The following is an 18,950-nucleotide window of genomic DNA, read 5'->3' as shown; positions in this document are numbered from 1 at the left end:
CATCATTTCATCTTTAGGAACAATTTTACCCAAAGAAGTAAGCCTTTAAGAAATTTGTTTGTGGAATAGCTGAACAATTTGTATTTAGTTTTTCAATTATATGTAATGATCTTAAAGATATATAAACAGATTTTGGGGGACATTTTAAATATTTCCTCCTTTATTCTGATCTGCGATAATCAGCAAAGACAGGTCTTAACTTCACAAACTAAACTTCATGCTAGACTAATTTCTGGCCCATGAGTATGGATAAAATTGAATGATGATTTTAACCTTCACTCTTACTAGAATTGGGTTCTTACGGGAAGTAGGCACCAAATGTGTTTGATAATAATGAAATAATCGTGGAAAGAGAAGGCTGATGAGACAGGACGTATTTTTCCACATTAGTTTATCACAAGAATGAAAAGTACTCAAAATTTGGGAACAACCTGATATCTAAAGAAGAGGAATTGGTTAACAAACTGTAGACCGAAACTTGCAAAGGGAATCATCCAGGTTTTACTCCAGCTGGGCCAGGAGTGCCCGGGGCTTGCTGGTCAGCCCCTGCCCAGAGCCACCCCCCTCTGCTGCCGACACCCATGTAAAGGGTGAAATTGTTGGCTGGTCCCACTGTGACCTCTGTCCAACACTTCAGCCTCAGTAGTTCCAGCTGCCTGCCTCCTTGGCTGACCTTCATAATGATAAAAGTCTCTATCAGGTTTCCGCCTTTCACTGGCCATAAACTTCTAGGGCAGCTTTGAGCTCAGAGCTTCCAAGGGCTTCTCTGTGACTTACTGCTTTGACCAAAGATGATGTGGCTTTGCAGAACCTCTGACAAGTGCGTCCTCCATCAGTCCCAGGACGGGGAGGAACGTGCTAAGAGACTGGTGAAGCTCCCAAGGAGATGAGGCGGCTGAAATCTTGCCGGAGGTGAGGCCACGATGAAGCCAGGTAAAGACAGCTGCAAGGTTGGCTTCTGGCTCTGGACTGTGCATCACACTTGGGGAGGCAGTGGGTGAAAAAGTCGTTCCCGGAATCTCACAGAAGAGCCACTGACAAAAACAGTCACTCATGGGACTTCTTGAAGAGCCCTAATTGTACATAAAATCAGCTGTTGAATGGGGTGGCCAGGTAATCAGCCTGTGTCAGGTGGGCGCCCCATCCAGCAAGCATGAGTGCAGCCTGCGACCAGTACACTGGAGAGTTGGTCTGCCTCCCCCCCACCCCCCGCAGTTGTGGCTGCGCATGCTTTTCCATTAGCCGGACACCACGATGCTGCTTTGAGTTCCCTTTACATTTTTCGTAAACAGTGGCAAAACCACCTCGTCTGTTTTCTCCCGTGTAGTGCCTTTCCCTCTACATAAAGTGATTTAGTGTCCCAGACAAAACACACCTACACACCTGTACGCACACATACTCTGAAGATCTGTTACTATTTGACAAAAGACAACTAGGTTAATAAAAAATGTTCATGAAAGAAGAGGTCGTTCCCAAAAGACCTCAAAATTGCCAATAAATATCTGAAAGAGATATTCATAAGTAGAGATGCATAAACTGGGGCTGATAAAGTGTAAGAATTACCTGGATTTTGGAGCCTGACTGGCTAATTGGAGTCCTTGACTCTGCCGTTATTTAGTTGTCATTTTCAGCAAGTTACTTAACGTCTCTGTATTGCAATTTCCTCTTGTGTAAAATGCGAATAACTGTAATCATAGGACTTAACCTCACAAGAACTTAACCTCCCAACAAGGCTGACATCTGTAAGGTGCTTACACAGTGAGTGCACTAAAGTGTTAGCGGCTATCACAACAACCATCACAACGACAGTGACGGTGGTGGTGATGGTGATGGTAGTGGCGGTGGAGATGCCAGAGTGTTCCCAAAGTATTTGTATCATTTTGCATTTCTCTAGCGTTACGTGACCCTTCCCTTTCCTCACATTCCTCTGATACTGTTAGACTTGAAAATGTTTGACAAATCCTTGGATAAAAAGTAGAATCTGAGGTGGTTTCACTTTCAGTTCCCTTACTGCTGGTGAAGTTGAGCATCTTTTCATAGATTTATTGGTTGTTAGGGTTTCCTCTTCTGTGAATCACTGATTCACATCCTCAGCCCACTCTTCTGTCAGACTTTTGTCTTCTTATTGATTTTTATATTGATTTCTCATTCATCCAGCAAATATTTATTTTATACCTCAGACACTGTTTTAGGTGCTAAGAATACTATGGAAAAGGCTGTTTTATGGATCTCATGTTCTAGTCAGTGGAAGATAAATAAATAAATAATGCATTTTTAGCTAACAGTGAGTTATAGGAAGAAAAGTAAAGGAGAATAATCACAACGGATTGAGTGATTTCCCTGTGCCGACTGCAAATACTAATGTATTCACTCATTTCATCTTCACAATTTTTGTAAGACCATTTGTTGAAAGCTTCATCCTTTTTCAGGTATGGAAACTGAAGCACAGAGAGGTTAAGTAATATGCTCCAAGTCACACAGCTAGGAGGTAGTGGAGCCAGGATTCAAAACTAGGACTCTAGCTAATGCCTGTGGTCCTGACTGGGGTATTATGTTGCCTCTCTGTACTGTGCTGGAGATAAAATGTGAAGGAGTAAAGAGCTTTTTATATGTTCTGACTTAATATTTTGTCATGCATTTTATCAATACCTTGCCTCATTCTGCACTTTTAAATTTCTTTTTTAAATCACTTTGCCACAAAATGTTTAACTTTGATGTGGTCAGGTTACCCCTTTTTATCTTACAGCTTGTACTTTTGGGCCCTTTTGTAAGGAATTGCTTTCTTCACTGACATTATGAAGTTATTTTCTTTTCTATGAGGGGGAGGTAATTAGGTTTCTTCATTGATTTCCACTTGGAGGAGGTATTGGGGATTGAACCCCTGACCTCTTGGTTTCTGAGCATATGCTCTACCACTTGAGCTATACCCTTTCCCCGAAGTTTTCTTCTTCTTCTTTCACTTATTCATTCAGCAGGTGTTTACTCGAGCATCTACTATATGCCATACAGGGTTCTAGGCACGGAAAGGTGTTAACAAAACCAATAAAAATCACTGCCTATAGTTTTTTTTTAAATGAATTGTAGTTGATTTACAATGTTGTGTTACTTTCTGGTATACAGCACTGTGATTCAGTTGTATACATATATACACACACACACATATTTTTCATATTCTTTTTCACTATAGGTTAACACAAGTTATTGAATATAGTTCCCTGTGCTCTACAGGAGGACCTTGTTGTTTATCTATACAGCCCTCAGTTTTAAAGTTTTGTTTCCCCAAGTTTGGGTCTTTAACTCACTTGGAATTTGGTTTTGTAGTTTCTGGGGTGTAGTAAACTAATTTAATTTTTCTCTATGTAGGAAGTCAGTTTTTCTGATTCTGTTTATTAAAAAAGTTCATGTTCCATGATTTAGGGTGTAATTATTATCATATAGCATGTTCTGTATGCCATGGGTGGTTATTGGCCTGCCTATTCCATTTCATCGATCTGTGTATCTATTCTTGAGCTCTGTTATATTTTAATAATGCTTTAGTCATGGAGGCATTGTGATTACTAGAGACAATTTAGAAAATGCATGAAAATATAGCAATGATTAAAATCACCTATAATCCCACCACTTTCTACGCAGGAAATTGGAAACGAAGAGGAGAAATTATTAAGTAATTACAATATCAAACAACTAACGGTTCTCATGGGGAGGAGCTAAGTGATCTCTCTGGTGGAATCCTGCGAAATCTAAAATTGTTTGTCTTTGGTATTCACATACACTAAACAGAGCTTTTAAAATTAACATACTAGTTATTTAATTAATGTGTTGCTTATTTAATTAATGTATTAGTTATTTAATACATAGGCTAAGCTGCTGTAATGAGTAGACCCTAAGGTGTAATTGCTCAACACAATGGAAGTTTTTTTTTTTCTTGTTGATGTGATAGTTCCAGACAGGTGTTCAGATGGACAATGAGGGGGCGTCCCTTCATTCAGTCAATCAGGGGCTTGCAGCCCTGCCATCCTCTCCTGTCTCATCCTGCACCTGCCTCTGGTCAGCACAGGGGATGGGAGAGTGTGGAGGAGCACACCCAGGAGGGCCTCAGGGCCGGCAGGATGTGGCAGGCATTCCGTTCCCATCCCATTGGCCACATGGCCTTCCCTGAGTGCCAGCAGCTGGGAAATGTAGTCTAACTGTGAGCTCCTCCAGGAAGCGGGGTGGGTTTTTGTGGGCAGCTGGCAGCCTCTGCCTTGCTTGTTTCTCCTGGAGCACCTGTAAAACGTTTAGTTTATGTACAGTGTGTTCCTTTGTCATCCCATTAAGTACTGTCTGCAAAGTCCTTGAATACTTCTTCCAAGAGATTTGCTGGATGTGCTTATTAAATGTTTGACATTTCTGTGGCTGAGAAGGAGTTCACTGGTTTACATTTGGAGTTTGAATGTGCCCAAGGTTCTCTCTGTCCTTCCCGGGGTCACAAAACTGACAGGCTTTTCCTTGTGGATCTTCCATATGAATTCCTGAGGAAGTGAGAAATGGAACTTCTGTTCTTGAAGATGCGAGAGGTCTTTATAAAAGGGCTGCATGATGTTTGTGGATAAATACCTGTGACTCAGTCATCAACCTCAGACACCTGAGAGTCTGAATCTGTTTTTCCTTGTTGGGTTCTTTTTCAAGAAGTCTTTCCATGCAGGGATTTTCCTCTGTTATCCTGAAAGCTTCATAGCATGTTACCACCCCACCCCAGGACTAGGAATTTCACCCTCTATTTTTTTTTAACAGGTTTGCTGAAATAAAATCCACATACCCTGCAATTCACCCATTTAAAATATACAATCCAGGGGCTTTTAGGATATTCAGAGCTGTACAACTATGACCAAAATCAAATTTGGAGCATTTTCATCACCCCAAACTGAAATCCCATACCCCCAACCCTCTTCCTCCTCCTAGCCCCTGACAACCACTAATCTATTTTCTCTATGTCTAGATTTGCCCATTCTAGACATTTTATATAAATGGAATCATGCATTGTATGGCCCTTTGTGGCTGGCTTCCTACATTTAGCATAATGTTTTCACAGTTCCTCTATGTTGTAGCATATATCGGTACTTCATTTTTTATTACTGAATAATATTCCATTGTGTGGATGGACCACATTTTCTTTATTCATTCATCTGTTGATGGATATTTGGGTGGTTTCCATTTTTTGGCTGTTATGAATAATGCTGCTGTGAACATTTGTATACAAGTTTCTGTTTGCACAAATGTTTCATTTCTTTTGGTCATGTACCTAGGAGTTGGAATCTCTGGGTCAAGTGTAATATTTGTTTAGCCTTTTGAGGGGCTGCCAGCCTGTTTCTCAAAGTGCCTGCACCATTTTACATTCCCGCCAGCAGTGTATGAGGGTTCTGGTTTCTTCACATCCTCACCAACACTGGCTATTATCTTTTTTGGTCACAGTTGTCATAGTGGGTATCAAGTGGTAGGCTTGTCAGCTCTGACTTCCAAATTCTAGTCAGCTTGAGGCTAGACCCCTACCACGCTCCCCCTGCAGTCAGCATATTGCTGAGCACTTAGTAGGTGCTTAGTAAATATGTGATAATAGGCTGCAATCAACCTTACCGTGAAGGTAGGGAGAACTGTAACTTTTAGAGGTATTTTGCCTCCTGGCAATATGTGATTGGAGCTACCCCAAGAGCCAGAATTATGCACTCATTCATTCAACAAGTATCTGTTATCAAAATCTACTAGTGTTGGGCATTGAGGCTTTAAGGCATTAGCAGTCTCAGGGATTCAACTAGGAATAGCTTTCTTCTGTACCCTCCACACACCGACATGAATGCACACATAAATCACATAACCACAGCACAGCAAGTTCACTGCTTTACAAGGTGCCAACCATGGGAACACGGAGGGAGGAAAGCCCGATATAGTCAGACTCCAAGTTGCAGAATGTACAAAGCCATACCATCCATGGCAGATTTCTAGCTCCAGTATCTGGCTGCAATATGTTTGTTTAAGCCCAGTTGCTAGTCAGATATTTATGGAAATCCTTAACTACTAGATGATTTCAAACATAAACATCACAATAGTGCAGATTTGATTCTACTGATGAAAACAAACTGCTCATTTTTGGGTGGGAACACATTGGTATTTTTAGACCCCCAGGGTGCCGTTTGGTGGAGGTCTTAATGTATCTCCTAAAATGAGCACTAGTTTCTGTCCAGGATTAGGAACAGGGAAATAGGAATCTCTGGCTCATGCGCTTGTCTTTTTTAAAACACTTTCCTCACTGTTGAACATACCTTTCATACTTCGACTCTGCAGATGAATAAATTATCCACTTTAAAAAGTCGATGATTTTAATGCAGGCATAGCTGCTGGAAAGAGGGGTCCCTTTGTGATCTGGATACTGGGTGACAAGGTTAGCTCTTGGGACCTGTTACGTTACCCTAAGTAGTAAAGACCAGCCCCATGATTCTGTTGCATAAGTCAACGAACGTTTGTCTCCTACCTGCTGCTACCTGAGGCAGGCGGGGACCCTTCCTCCTTACAGGGCCCATCACCTCCCCATGCATCACCTCGACAAGGCTGCAGGCCTCTCTGGGAGCAGAAGTCAGCCAGGAGAAGGTGTAACGGCCCTCAGCTGCTCTCACCTGGGAGCAGCATCTGTTACAGCTCATCTTCCATTGGCTCAGCAAACGTCCTGCTCGTGCCTAACTTCCTAACTCCCAGTGGAGGGGGTTGTCCCTAGGAGGGGAGGGTCAGGCATACCGTGAGCACAGATAGTGTTTAGCAGACACCTGAGAAGGAAAACCCAGTTCTCCTCCTGTCTTCTCCTTACTCTCAGACTGCTGTCCCACTCAGCACTTCTGACACCAGAGGTGGGGGTGTCTCCCACCAAGCCAGTCAGCGGCACCACCTGGGCATCCTACCATTTAACTGGATGCTGACACTGTCTACCTGGAGATATGTTAGATCCCACAGGTTGCAGTGCAGGTTGTCGCCTGTGCTTCTGACTGACTGCCTACAAATGGGAGATTCCCACAGTCCCCTCCTCGGGCTCAATTAATTTGAATTCACAGAACTCAAGAGAATACTTTTTCCTGTTTGCCAGTTGGTCATAAAAGGATATGATAAAGGATACTCCATCATTAAAAAGTCTAAAAATAATAAATGCTGGAGAGGGTGTGGAGAAAAAGGAACCCTCCCACACTGTTAGTGAGAATGTAAATTGGTGTAGCCACTATGGAAGACAGTATGGCAGTTCCTTAAAAAATTAAAAATAGACTTACCCTATGATCCAGCAATCCCACTCCTGGGCATATATCTAGAGAAAGCTCTAATTTGAAAAACACGTGCACCCCAGTGTTCATAGCAGCGCTATTTACAATAGCCAAGACATGGAAACAACCTAAATGTCCATTGACAGAAGATTGGATAAAGAAGATGTGGTATATTTATATAATGGAGTATTACTCAACCATAGAAAAGAATGAAATAATGCCATTTGCAGCCATACGGATGGATCTAGAGATTATCATATTGAGTGAAGTAAGTCAGACAAAGACAAATGGAGTATGTAGAATCTTAAAAAAAAATGATACAAATTCTATTTATAAACCAAAAACAGACTCACGTACAGAGAAAACAAACTATGGTTACCAAAGGAGAAAAGGGTCAGGGGGAGGGATAGATTAGGAGTTTGGGACTAACAGACACACATTACTATATATAAAATAGGTAATCAACAAGGTCCTACTATAGAGCACAGGGAACTATGTTCAATTTCTTGTAATAACGTATAATGGAAAAGAATCTGAAAAGAAAAAATATTTGTAGGTATGCATAACTGAATGACTGCTGTACATCTGAAACTAACATTGTACATCAACTACACTTCAAAAAAATTTAAAAAAAAACTAACAATGAACCTAGAGAAAACATGCAAAATAAAATACATGTCAATTAAAAAAAAAAAAAAAGAAGGATACAGATGAGCACCCAGGTAGACGACATGTGTGGGGTGAGGTATGTGTGGCAACACATGGCGCTTCCATGCTCTTTCCAGGCGCCACCCTCCCAGCACCTCCACATATTCACTACCCAGAAGCTCTCTGAACCCTGTACTTTTGGGGGTGTTATGAATGCTTATGGTCAATCATTAACTCCATTTCTAGCCCCTGCCCCCTCTTTGGAGAATTGGGGATGGAGCTGAAAATTCTCATGATCTTCTGATCATGGCCTGGTCTTTGTGGTGACCAGCCCCCTCCAGGAGCCCACCCAGAGTCACCTCATCAGAACAAAAGACACTGCTGTCACCCAGGGAATTCCAAGGGTTTTAGGAGCTCTGTGCCAGGAGCAGGGGTCAAAGACCAATGCTTATTCTTCTCTCTTACTTCACAAATTTTTTAGAGACATGAGAGAACTTCTGTTCTCAAGGAGCTTACACTCTAGTGGGAAAAGCAGATGAGAACACCAGGTTTCGAGTGTGCTCGAGGGGAGGGTACTCAGATGGCAGAAGGATCACTGAGTTAGGGGCACCTGTTTCAGATTAGGAAGGAGAAAGAAGGCTTCTCAGAAGAGGTGATACTTGACCTAAGTCTCGAATGGCAAGCAATCTGTCAGGAAGTGAAGGAGAGAAGTGTGTCCTGGAAGAGGAGACAGCATGCCGAGGTGTGGAGTAGTAGCAGTACCTGTCGCTCGTTGGATAGCTTACTCCATGCCAGCCACTCAGTGAATTTCCCGTCGGCCTCCCATTTGTTTGTTATTTGTTGCCTTCAGAATATATGCTCCACAGAAAGAGAAGGGAAAATATCTCATACTTATATGTGGAATATTTTTAAAAAGACACAAATGAACTATTTACAAAAGAGAAACAGACTCACGGACATACAGAACAAGCTTAGGGTTACCGGGTGGAAAGAGGGTGGGAAGGGACAAATTGGGAGTTCAGGCTTTGCAGATACTAACTACTATACACAAACTAGATAAGCGATAAGCTTATACTGTAGAGCACAGGGAACTATATTCAGTATCTTGTAGTAACCTATAATGAAAAAGAATATGAAAATGAGTATGTGTATGTTCATGTATGACTGGAGCATTATGCTGTACACCAGAAATTGACGCAACATTGTAAACTGACTATACTTCAATTAAAAAAAAAAAAAGGTTAAAAAAAAATGACTGTGCTCCATAGGACAGGACATTGCTTTGTTCATTGCTGTGTCATTATGTGCCAGTAACTCTTGCTGTTTAATAAGCCAGCGAGCATTTTATGATGCTCCCAGATCCTGTGGGTTGGGATGTTGGAAAAGGCACAGTTCGAGGGAGTTCTGGCTGGGGGGTGGGTGTGGGTCTCACCGGGCTGGGGCTTCTGTCCACTGAAGGCTCCACCGCGCGTGGGGCGGCGCACTCACGTGGGTGACCGTCGGAGCTGGCAGTTGACCACAGCTCACCCGTCATGCCTGTGCATGGCCTCCCCAGTACGCAGATATCAAGGTGGTAAGAGGGAGAGAACATTCTAGAAGTGAGTGGAAGCTGCGTGTCCCTTTCTCGCCTAGACTTGGAAGTCACATGTTGACACATTTGTGGGGAGTAATTACTTGTGAGTCATAAACTTGTCCATATACAAGGGGAGGGGAACTCAATTCCAGCTTTCATGGGGAGGAGGCTTTAAAACATTTGAAGACATGTTGAAAACTATCACGGTCCATCTTCTGGCCAAAAATTGTTTACATTATCCCTTCCCTGAGGCCCTCCCCAAAATCATATCATGTTTTGGGTTAGATATGAGGCTCAGGCTCAAAATCCAGGGTCTCGTCACCTAGACCAAGTCTGGGTGTGGATCAGGCCCCTCTAGGTCCGTGTCAGTACTGGGTGAACTGAGCAGGTATGTTGTCTGCTCCCCGCACGCCTATTGTGGGAGGGTGGACAGGTAAAGGAGGGCGTGCTGGCTGTTCCCACTCAAAAAGGGGAAGCTAGCACAGCACTGTCAGTGATCCACAGCAGTTCTGAAATCCAGCCAGGGTGGGTGGCCAGTCCCTCAGTTTGAGTTCGGTCCTAATCTCCAAGAGCTGCTCTCCATGGCTCTGGCCCCTGTCCTCCGGGCTCCGGGTTCTGCCCTGTAAGTCATCCGTCCAGAAGAAAATTTTACTTTGCATCTGAGTGAGGGACCCTCTACATCTGCTTCCTGCCTGTAAAAGGCTGAGAGTCCAAAACCTCTTTTGCATTTTGTTCTGCCCTCTCTTCTCAAGCTGGTGGAATTCCTTAAAGAAAAAAAATGTCCTGGGCTCCCAGTTTCAATTGGTAATCCATTCCATTAGGCAGAAGTCACAGCCAAAGATCTCTCCTTCGAGATACGCTCTTCCCTACCTGTTCTCTCTCTGTGAGGCTGGATGCCCCTAAGGTTCTTAGAAGCCGTGCTGTTTAGAAGAGGGTGGACGAGGCACATCCTTTGAAAACTGAAGCCTTCTTTCCTGAGTTTCCACAGGAAGTTTGATGCTGAGCCGTTCAGAGCAATTATATATCTGAGTGTTGCCAACCCTTCAGTCATGCCTTCTTAGCTTTATTCTGACTTTTAGAGAGGTTGGTCCCTGTTCAGAGGCCAGCATTTACCAGAGCTGTGGCTCACTGCGCCCGTCATTCTGCTCCAGGGTCAAGTCTGAAAAGGAAGATGTGGGCTGGGGAGTTAGGAGACCTGGATGCTTCTGCTAACTAGCCTCGAGATTGGAACCGCTTTGTGCCTCAGTGTTCCCATCTGCAAAATGGGGATGGTGTTAATCGCCCTACCTATCTCACAGGGTTGTTGTGAGGATAAACAGACCACAAAGGGAAAGTGCTTTGATAAGTCAGTGCTGTGCAAACTGTAAGAAATGGAGGCAGTCATGCTAAAGGTGATGGGATGGACACTGGTGGAAGGGTTAATGGGATTGTCTCTTTCTCTGTGTGACTGAAGTTCAGATGCTTTATACGTTTTTCACTTAGCACAGATTTGTAATTATTCATGTACTAAAGCACAGCCTTTTCCAAACAAGAACAAAAACAAAAAACAAAAGAGCATTCTGTTTGGAATGGTCAGTGGGATACTACCTTAGGGCTTTCTGAAGTCCTCACCGAGGGTCAGGCAGCTCCATCCCAGGTGTGACCGTCCTGAGGCCATTTCTTAATACGCGAAGCCTTTGCCTTCTGGAGATGCTGGGGTTGAAGACCAGTTGAATTTTGAGTCTAACAAGTTCTGCCTGGGTTTATGTATTCTCTAACTCCCACTCAGACGCTGAGTGTCTCGCCCTGGAGTTAATCTCTCCCTGCTCTCATTTCCTTTACAGGCATCTGGGAGAAGCCAGGGTGTTTTCAACCTTCTGCCCAAAAGCCTTTTTAGTTAGATTTTCACGCTTATTAGGTACACTTTCTGTTTTCCACGCTATCCCTGGCAGCATTTTTATAAATGTGCCTCCACTACATTACAAGGACCCCTTCCCTCAGGCTTCCAACACCATTTCCCTTATTTTCCCAAGTCCTCACCACCAGCCTCCTCGACACTGGCAGGTTTCGGCTAACAGTCATCCCAGGATCTTTCTAGCTGTTCTGAAAGCCAGGGCCACGTGTTCTAGGGTTCTGTCCCAGCAGCCCTCCACTTAGATATCCCACATGTCTGAACCAGTTGTGGTTGCTGCATGCCAGATCATCACAAGCCTGGCAACACAAAACAATGTGCTTTATTACATTTGCAGGTCCTGTGGGTGAAGAGGAGCTGGGGAAGGGCAGTTCCTCCCTGGGGGTCTCTCCTGCACTTGCAGACGGACATTGCCTTGTGCTGGAGTCTTCTGCAGACTTGACTGAGCTGAGCTGGGCATTCATGAGGGCTCCCTTCCTTGGTGTCCTGGGTCCAGCTGCGCCGTCTTCCACACCACCAGCCCGCTGGTCTTAGGGCAGTGGGACCTCTTATGTGGCCCCCAGAGTTGAGCATCCCAAGACAGCCAGGTGGCAACTGCATGGCCTTTTGTGACCTAGCCTCAGAAGTCACATAGGGTCACTTCCACTGCTTTACTAGCAAGAGACAAGCCTGCCCAGATTTAAGGGGAAGGAAAGAGACCCCCACCTCTCGACGGGAGACGTATCAAAGAATTTGCAGACATGTTTGAAACTGCCTGCACCTGGAGCAGCATCTGGCAAGAAGGGGACCTTGCTTTGTGATTGTCTCCAATGAGTAGACAGGTCCGCTTCGCTTACTATGTCTGCCCGTTAGTCTTTGAGCGATGCAGTGTGACCCCTGTAATAACAAGTTATGCTATAATGGGGCTTTCTTGTATTTAAAATGTATTCTTGAAAAGTAGGAACATGATACATCACACTGTATGCATTTTATTCCAGATGAATTAGAAAGCTAAATATTTTTTCCTAAAAGTCATAAAGTTAAAAGAGGAAAGGTTATAGAAGGATATTTATGTAATTTTGGAATAGGGAAGTTCTTTCTAAGCAAGACTAAAAAGCAGAAAAGCCACAAGGGAAACGTTTTAAATATTAGACCCTCTAAAAATTTTGTGTCTGTACAGGGAAAAAATACCATAAATAAAGCTGAAATCTAAAAACTAAACTGGGTAAAGTATTTGCAGTGTAAAAGGTAGACAAGAAACGAGGCAATGGAATATAAGCATGAGCTAGCTATTGCTCTCATAGGGCTGTTGTGAGGATTAAATGAGATTAAGGTCCCCAAAGTAAAAATTCTTTAAAAATGGTAGGTTCTGTCCATGCTTTTATAAAGAGTACCTACGAATCATTTTTATAAAAAGATGACTAGTAGAAAAAGGATACGAATGAGCTATTTATGGAAAAATATTAATGGTCTATAAACATATGAAAATGTATAGTCTTGCTCCAGATTAAATAAAGGAACATTAAACCCACAGTGAGATTTTTTTCTACCTGTCAGACTGTTGAGGATGAAAAAGAATGGTAATATGTCAGTGCTGGCAAAGACGTAGGGAAACTGATGTTCTTACTGTTCTGTCCTTTGTTCCTCAAAGGCTTCTTGCGTCTCTGGCTTTCTGCAGTTTGATAATGATGTGCCAAGGTGCAGGGTTTTTGGCGTTTGTCCTGCTTGGTGTTCTGTGAGCTTCTTGGATCTATGGGTTAGTGCCTGACATTGCTTTGGGGAACTCCCCAGTCATGGTTGTTCCAAGTGCTTCTTCTGTTTCTTTCTTTCCTCTCTTTCTGGTACTCCCATTACGCGTACATTACACTTTCTGTAGTTGTCCCACAGTCCTTGGATGTTCTGTTTTTTCCCATCTTTGCTCTCTTTGCTGTTCAGTGTTGGAGGGGTTTCTGTTAAGGTTTCCATTGCTATATCCTCAAGCCCAGAGGTTCTTTCCTCAGCTGTGTCCAGTCTCCAAATAAGTCCATCAAAGACATTCTTCATTTCTGTCACAGTGTTCTTGATTCATCCTGGTTCTTTCCCGGGGTTTCCATCTCTGCCACACTGCCAATCTATTCGCGTGCTGTCTGCTGTGTCCACCTGAGCCTTTATCATATCAATGATAGTTGTTTCAAATTCCTGGTCTGGTACTTCTGGTTCTGATGCTTGCCCATCTTTTCCAGCTGTGTTTTTGGCTTTTTGGTATGCCTTGTGATTTTTTTTCTTGATAGCCATATATGATGTACTGGGTTGAAGGAACTGCTATACATAGGCCTTTGGTAACAGGGTGGTGAGGTGTGGGGGGACGGGAAGCAGTTTGCCTTGTATCCTTGCCTCCCTTATGGATCTCCGGAAAATTGTTGATTTTTCAGTATGCTAGGATGGAGTGGTGACATCCAAGCTCCTTACATGCAGAACCAGAAACTGTCTCGTTTATTGTTGGTGGAGTGGAAATTGGTATGGTATTTAGTAAAGCAGGCTTAATTATCCACTAAAACAAAAAATGTGTATGCCCTTTGACCTGGCATTTCCACCTGTGGACATGCTAGCATGAAAACACCAAGATGTTAAGTACCAGAATATTTTTTTGCAACAGAATTTTTAATTTTTAATAATTTTAATCATGGTTACATAAAATAGGATACACTTATATAGTGGAATGCTGTCCAGTTGCTAAAAAGAAATGAGGCAGCTTCATTTATCCTGATGTGGAAAGAAGAAGTCCAAGATACATTGTTAAGTTGAAGGAGACCAAAAAAAGGCCAAGTTTCAAAATAGTATGTAAGATTTGATTTTTGTTTAAAATTTACTCATGGTGAAAATGAAGGCATGCTTAGAGAAGAAAGACTATTTTAGAAGAATTTTTACCAGAAAAACTATTGGTTGCCTTTGAGGGACACTGTTATAAGGCTCTTAAACATGTTAGTGACATTTATGTCTTATATAATGAATATGTTTTTGGTAAGTAAGTAAAAATTCAAGAAAAGAAAATGTGTAGGGACAGATAGAACCCATGAAGACCTATGGAACAGAACTGATTATTTCTACAACTTTCCCTACATCAGGCAATAATGCAGTAATAATCTCTGACTCTAAATTTGAATTTATCTGTGGTAGAAGAAGCCCCAGAAGTGGACATTTTCGATCCCCTTGTGTCTCTCGCTCTTTCAGAAGGTGATACTCTGAGATGACAGGGTTCCAAACCAGAAGTGTTTCACCAGTGAATTTTTTTCATGTAGAATCCTTCTAATAAAAATCTTTATCAGGAAAAATGTCCCCCTCTTCAGGGAAGCCCTTTCCTTGGTTCTGTTGTGTTGAGATTAGTGGTGTGTTGTACCCAAGAGATATTTATAATGGAATATTTTACAACATGTCTCTCTCCCTTAAAATGCTAACTAAAAAGCAAATTAGTGGACCAGTGGTAACTGTGGAAGCTTTTTGGCTTCTGTGGTAAAGTGTAGTTAATACCTGTAATTTTCCTGCTTACGTCACATCCTGCAGAGTGACTGACTGTAGACTAATACTCTCCTGGGTTCCTGGAGACAGTCGCAGTGGGGAGGTGGCCGGGGGAGGGGCCTTCCCACGTAACACCAAGCAATTCTCAGACACCAGCTGGGTGTCCTACAGTTCAGCTCAGAGACAGTATCCATTTCCACTGGTTAGGGGCTCATTCCTGTAAGACTGCTCCCCTACCCCTCCAGGCATCACAAATAGCAGACTGTGTTTCTGACTGGGCTGCAGATTGGAAGTTCCAAAGACCCCCTCCTTAGGTTCCATTCATTTGTTAGAGCAGCTCACAGAACTCAGAGGAACATTTACTTACTAGATCACCTGTTTATTATGAAAGGCTGTAACTCAGGAACAGCCAGATGGAAGAGATGCAGATAACAAAGTATGGGGGAGGGGCACGGGGCTCCCATACCTTCTCCAGATGTCACTGTCCCCAAAGCACCATGTGTTCACCAACCCAAAGCTCTCAGAACCCCCTCCTTTTGGATTTCTTTGGAGGCTTCCTTACATATGCATGATTGATTAACCCATTGCCCATTGGTACTTGATTCAACTTCTTCAATCCCCAAGGTCAGGGGGGTGGAATTGAAAGTTCCAACTCTCTAATTACATGGTTGGTTCCCCTGGCAACCAGCCCCCATCCTTAAGTGCTTCCTAAAGCCACCTCTTTAACCTACCATAAGGGACACCTTTAAGTTCTCATCTCTTAGGAAATTCCTTGGGTTTTAGGAGCTGTGAGCCAGGAACCATGGATGAAGACCAAATATACATGAAAAATATATATTTGGTTATCTGAATGTATATATTCCTTATTAATCACAGTGTCACACATCCTACCATACTTTTTTCCTCCTGTGTATAACATTGTTTTTCCTAAACGATTAATTTCATGCAATTTCAAGTTTTGCGTTATGATCTGTTGTTGTTTTATGAACTCTGTGAATTTCCTAACAGAAGTCCCGGAGGGGATTTGGGTGCCAAAAAGAAAAAGAAGAAACAGAAGAGAAAAAAGGAGAAACCAAATTCTGGAGGCACCAAGTCAGACTCAGCATCTGATTCCCAGGAGATTAAAATTCAGCAGCCTTCAAAAGTGAGAGCCGTGTTTTTATCTTAGCCTCTGTGGTGTCTCATGCATGTGAACGTGGGTTCATGCAGCTTAGGCGAGTGCCCTGTTGGATCAGAGGTGCCGTTAGGGTACTGTTGTGACTGTGGACTGAACAGTGGTGGTAACTGGAGGGTGTTCACAGCCTTCCTGAAACTGCCGTTGGCACCCAGATAACTGAGAGGTTTGTACTGTGCTTCTGTGTGTGTGTGTGTGTGTGTATTCTGCCTGTGTTTTCCCCCTTTCTCAGCAAATTAGCACATAAATTGCAGTCATAGAAGAAAGTCTCAGTGTGACCTTGTTAGGTTTTTGCTTTTTGTTTTTGTTTTTTTTTTTTGAAGTTACACTTAATACTTGATTCCTTTTACTTCAGGAGATAATTCACATTTTAATTTTTCTGGGTGTCTGTCTAATTACCTGAATAGCACAACACCATCTGGCAGCAGATTCCGGTGGGAGCCACCACGGGTAAGTCTAACGCCGACTTTGAACTGGACCAGTCTGCAGCGGCCATTCTTAATTCTGTTGCCAAGGGTGGGAAACAGCTCTTAACCTTCCCCGGGGAGATGCGCCCATTTGAGACCAAACCAGAAGTTGCCTGGCAGTGCCCTGCCTGGGCAGATGGCCTGTCTCGTGTGCCTCGGAGGTGCCGATGCCCAGTGCCCCTTCCCCAGGGCCACCATGGTCACCCTGGCAATGAACAGAGACCTTGTGTCCTGGGCCCGAGGGAGCACACAGCTCCCCCATACCAGAAACTCACAGTGAAAAGGGTAGAGTTAGAAGTGTAACGACACAGAGTAGCTGATGGTTGTGGCTCCATGTAGGTTGGATGGCGTGTGGCTCACAGCAGAGCTGCATCACGGCCCCAGGGCCCTCCAGCTGTGTGTGTCTGCAGGCTCTGCATCTCCTCCAGCTCATTTCGCCTGCGAAGTAGGAACAGTGCCTTCTTCCCGACTCCCAAGGCTGTTAGGAGGTTACAGTGAGACCGCCTTTATTGAATGGTTTTTATCCTGTAAAGCACTATACGTGGCAGTTGTTACGATTATGCAAGTTTTATGGGGTCTAAACTCTTTTTCTCGCACAAAGTTTACATTGTGTGGCATTGAGTGAGCCTTGGAGATTGCTTTTTTGTTGTTGTTGCCTGTTTAACACGTAAGGATCAGGAATCACCGAGAAGGAAAATCTCCCCACATTTTCCCAACTGCCTTTCTGGGGCAAAAAGAAAGTGGTGTCTCCCTCCCTAGTTTTTCAACTTGTTTTTGTGTAATGAATAATGGTAAGTTCCAAGGTAGCTCATATAAAGGACACCATATGCTTATAAGATATTTTTTCTGTTTCTCAATGTGGCTTCCTCAGACGAGTGTGGTGTTACTTACATGCAGTTGTGACCACCTCCTTATTGCTTCTGTCATCATTATCAGCTGCCACCCATCTCTGTATCCCTGGTGATTTTGAGCCCTTCCCCTGCCTCTGGTCACTTGTAAGGAAGTACAGCCAGCCAAGGCAGGAGGAACTGCTGGCATGATATAGTGGAGAAGTTCTTTCCTTTTTTAATGAAAAATAAATCAGAATTGTTTTATTGTGGGCTTTTCATTGCATTTTTAAAACTTGGGGCTCCTTTCTCTTTAGATGCCAGCTCAAAATAACACTATGAATTGAACTATGTTTTGAGAATATTATGGTTCATGCCCAAGAACCAGACTAAAATGACATTTGTCTGGATTTTTCTATACTTCTTAGTGGTAAAGGACTTGGATTTTTTTTCCCCAAGTATTAAATTTGGAAAATAATGGGCAAAGAGTAAAAGAGGAGTGTCTGGCTCTTAATGGGAATATAATAATGGGGTGGATACGCATTCTCACCTTTCCTAACACCCCATTTGGTGCCACTGTGGAACATGAGTGGGGAGGTTTAAGAATTTATCGTAGCTGAGTTTTCCTCACTGCTCTGTCACCATGGATTTGGAGGCTGTGCTTACTTAAATCTACTTTAAGAAAGCACTTAAGAGTATCCCCTATATAAATATTGAATCGCTGTGGTGTACACCTGAAACTAATATAATATTGTAAATCAACTAGACTTCAATACAAGAAAAAAAAAAAAGGAAAGCATTTAATATTGAGCATTGGGATGTGAATATTTCATGAATGGTGATTTCATGTGTAGACTGCTGGTCAACCTGCTGAGGCAGAAACCACTCTGAGGGCTTCTTCATGAAGAGGGGATATCACTATTGGCTCCTTTGGAACAAAGATGCTGATTGCATGTGTGTTACAAAATGGTTGGAGTTCGGTACATTTGTGTTAGAGGATTTAACTCAAATAGCAGGAAAGAAGAATTAACCACAGCAAATTCGATTCAGACGCTGTAGGTATATTCTTGTAAGACTAGGTTCTGCTTGGCTTATCTTAAGATAAACCGAACCAGTGCATGTTGAAGCATTATTAGTCAAAACATTCTGGGCTCTCACTTCCTGTTTGAGTTGTAGGTCTCCTAATTGATTGTGTTACTGGGAGTTCAGATGGATGCACATTTCATGTTGCTAGAAATTAGTTACTTTTGTGTGGGAAGTTCAAAAGAGACCCAAACAAAATAAATCTGAAAATGAAATAAATCAGAACAAGAAAATTATTTTGTTAAATGATTATGTGTCATTGACATATGACCCTTATGATCTAGACCTCAATGGGAATATGAGATAAAGAGCTGATAAAATTTGTGGCTGTCCTGGGTGATGCTGTTAGACTTCTAAGTGGAGACATTTAGACTTCAACCTACCTCCAGTTAGACTCTGGCACTTTGTGTCTTGGAATCATTTTTGTGGCAAGAACCTTAAAGAAACCCAGTGAGTCAAGCACAGGATGGTCTGTATTGAATAAACCCCATTTTGTACTGGGTCAAACAAAGAAGCTTCCCAGATTGAAGGATTTG

The 18,950-nt window shown here is 42.9% G+C and overlaps 1 protein-coding gene across 3 annotated transcripts in view; it reads left to right on the top strand.

Annotated features, from left to right (window-relative positions):
- NMT2 (N-myristoyltransferase 2) overlaps positions 1 to 18,950 on the top strand; it is a 55,683-nt gene that overhangs the window by 13,649 nt on the left and 23,084 nt on the right. Inside the window, exon 2 of one of the 3 annotated variants that reach the window (XM_031444576.2) lies at positions 15,872 to 16,007. The exons of 1 other annotated variant lie outside the window; for it this stretch is intronic. In XM_031444576.2, the coding sequence (XP_031300436.2) occupies positions 15,872 to 16,007 (136 nt within the window). Of the gene's footprint in view, positions 1 to 15,871; positions 16,008 to 16,468; positions 16,488 to 18,950 lie in introns of those variants that run through there. One more of the 3 variants, XM_064479551.1, reaches the window with a different exon arrangement.

This window comes from Camelus dromedarius, chromosome 26 (genome assembly GCF_036321535.1).
Source record: "Camelus dromedarius isolate mCamDro1 chromosome 26, mCamDro1.pat, whole genome shotgun sequence".
Taxonomy (NCBI): domain Eukaryota; kingdom Metazoa; phylum Chordata; class Mammalia; order Artiodactyla; family Camelidae; genus Camelus; species Camelus dromedarius.
The sequence above is the reverse complement of the archived record's forward strand: the minus strand, read 5'-3'. Positions and strand labels throughout refer to the sequence as shown.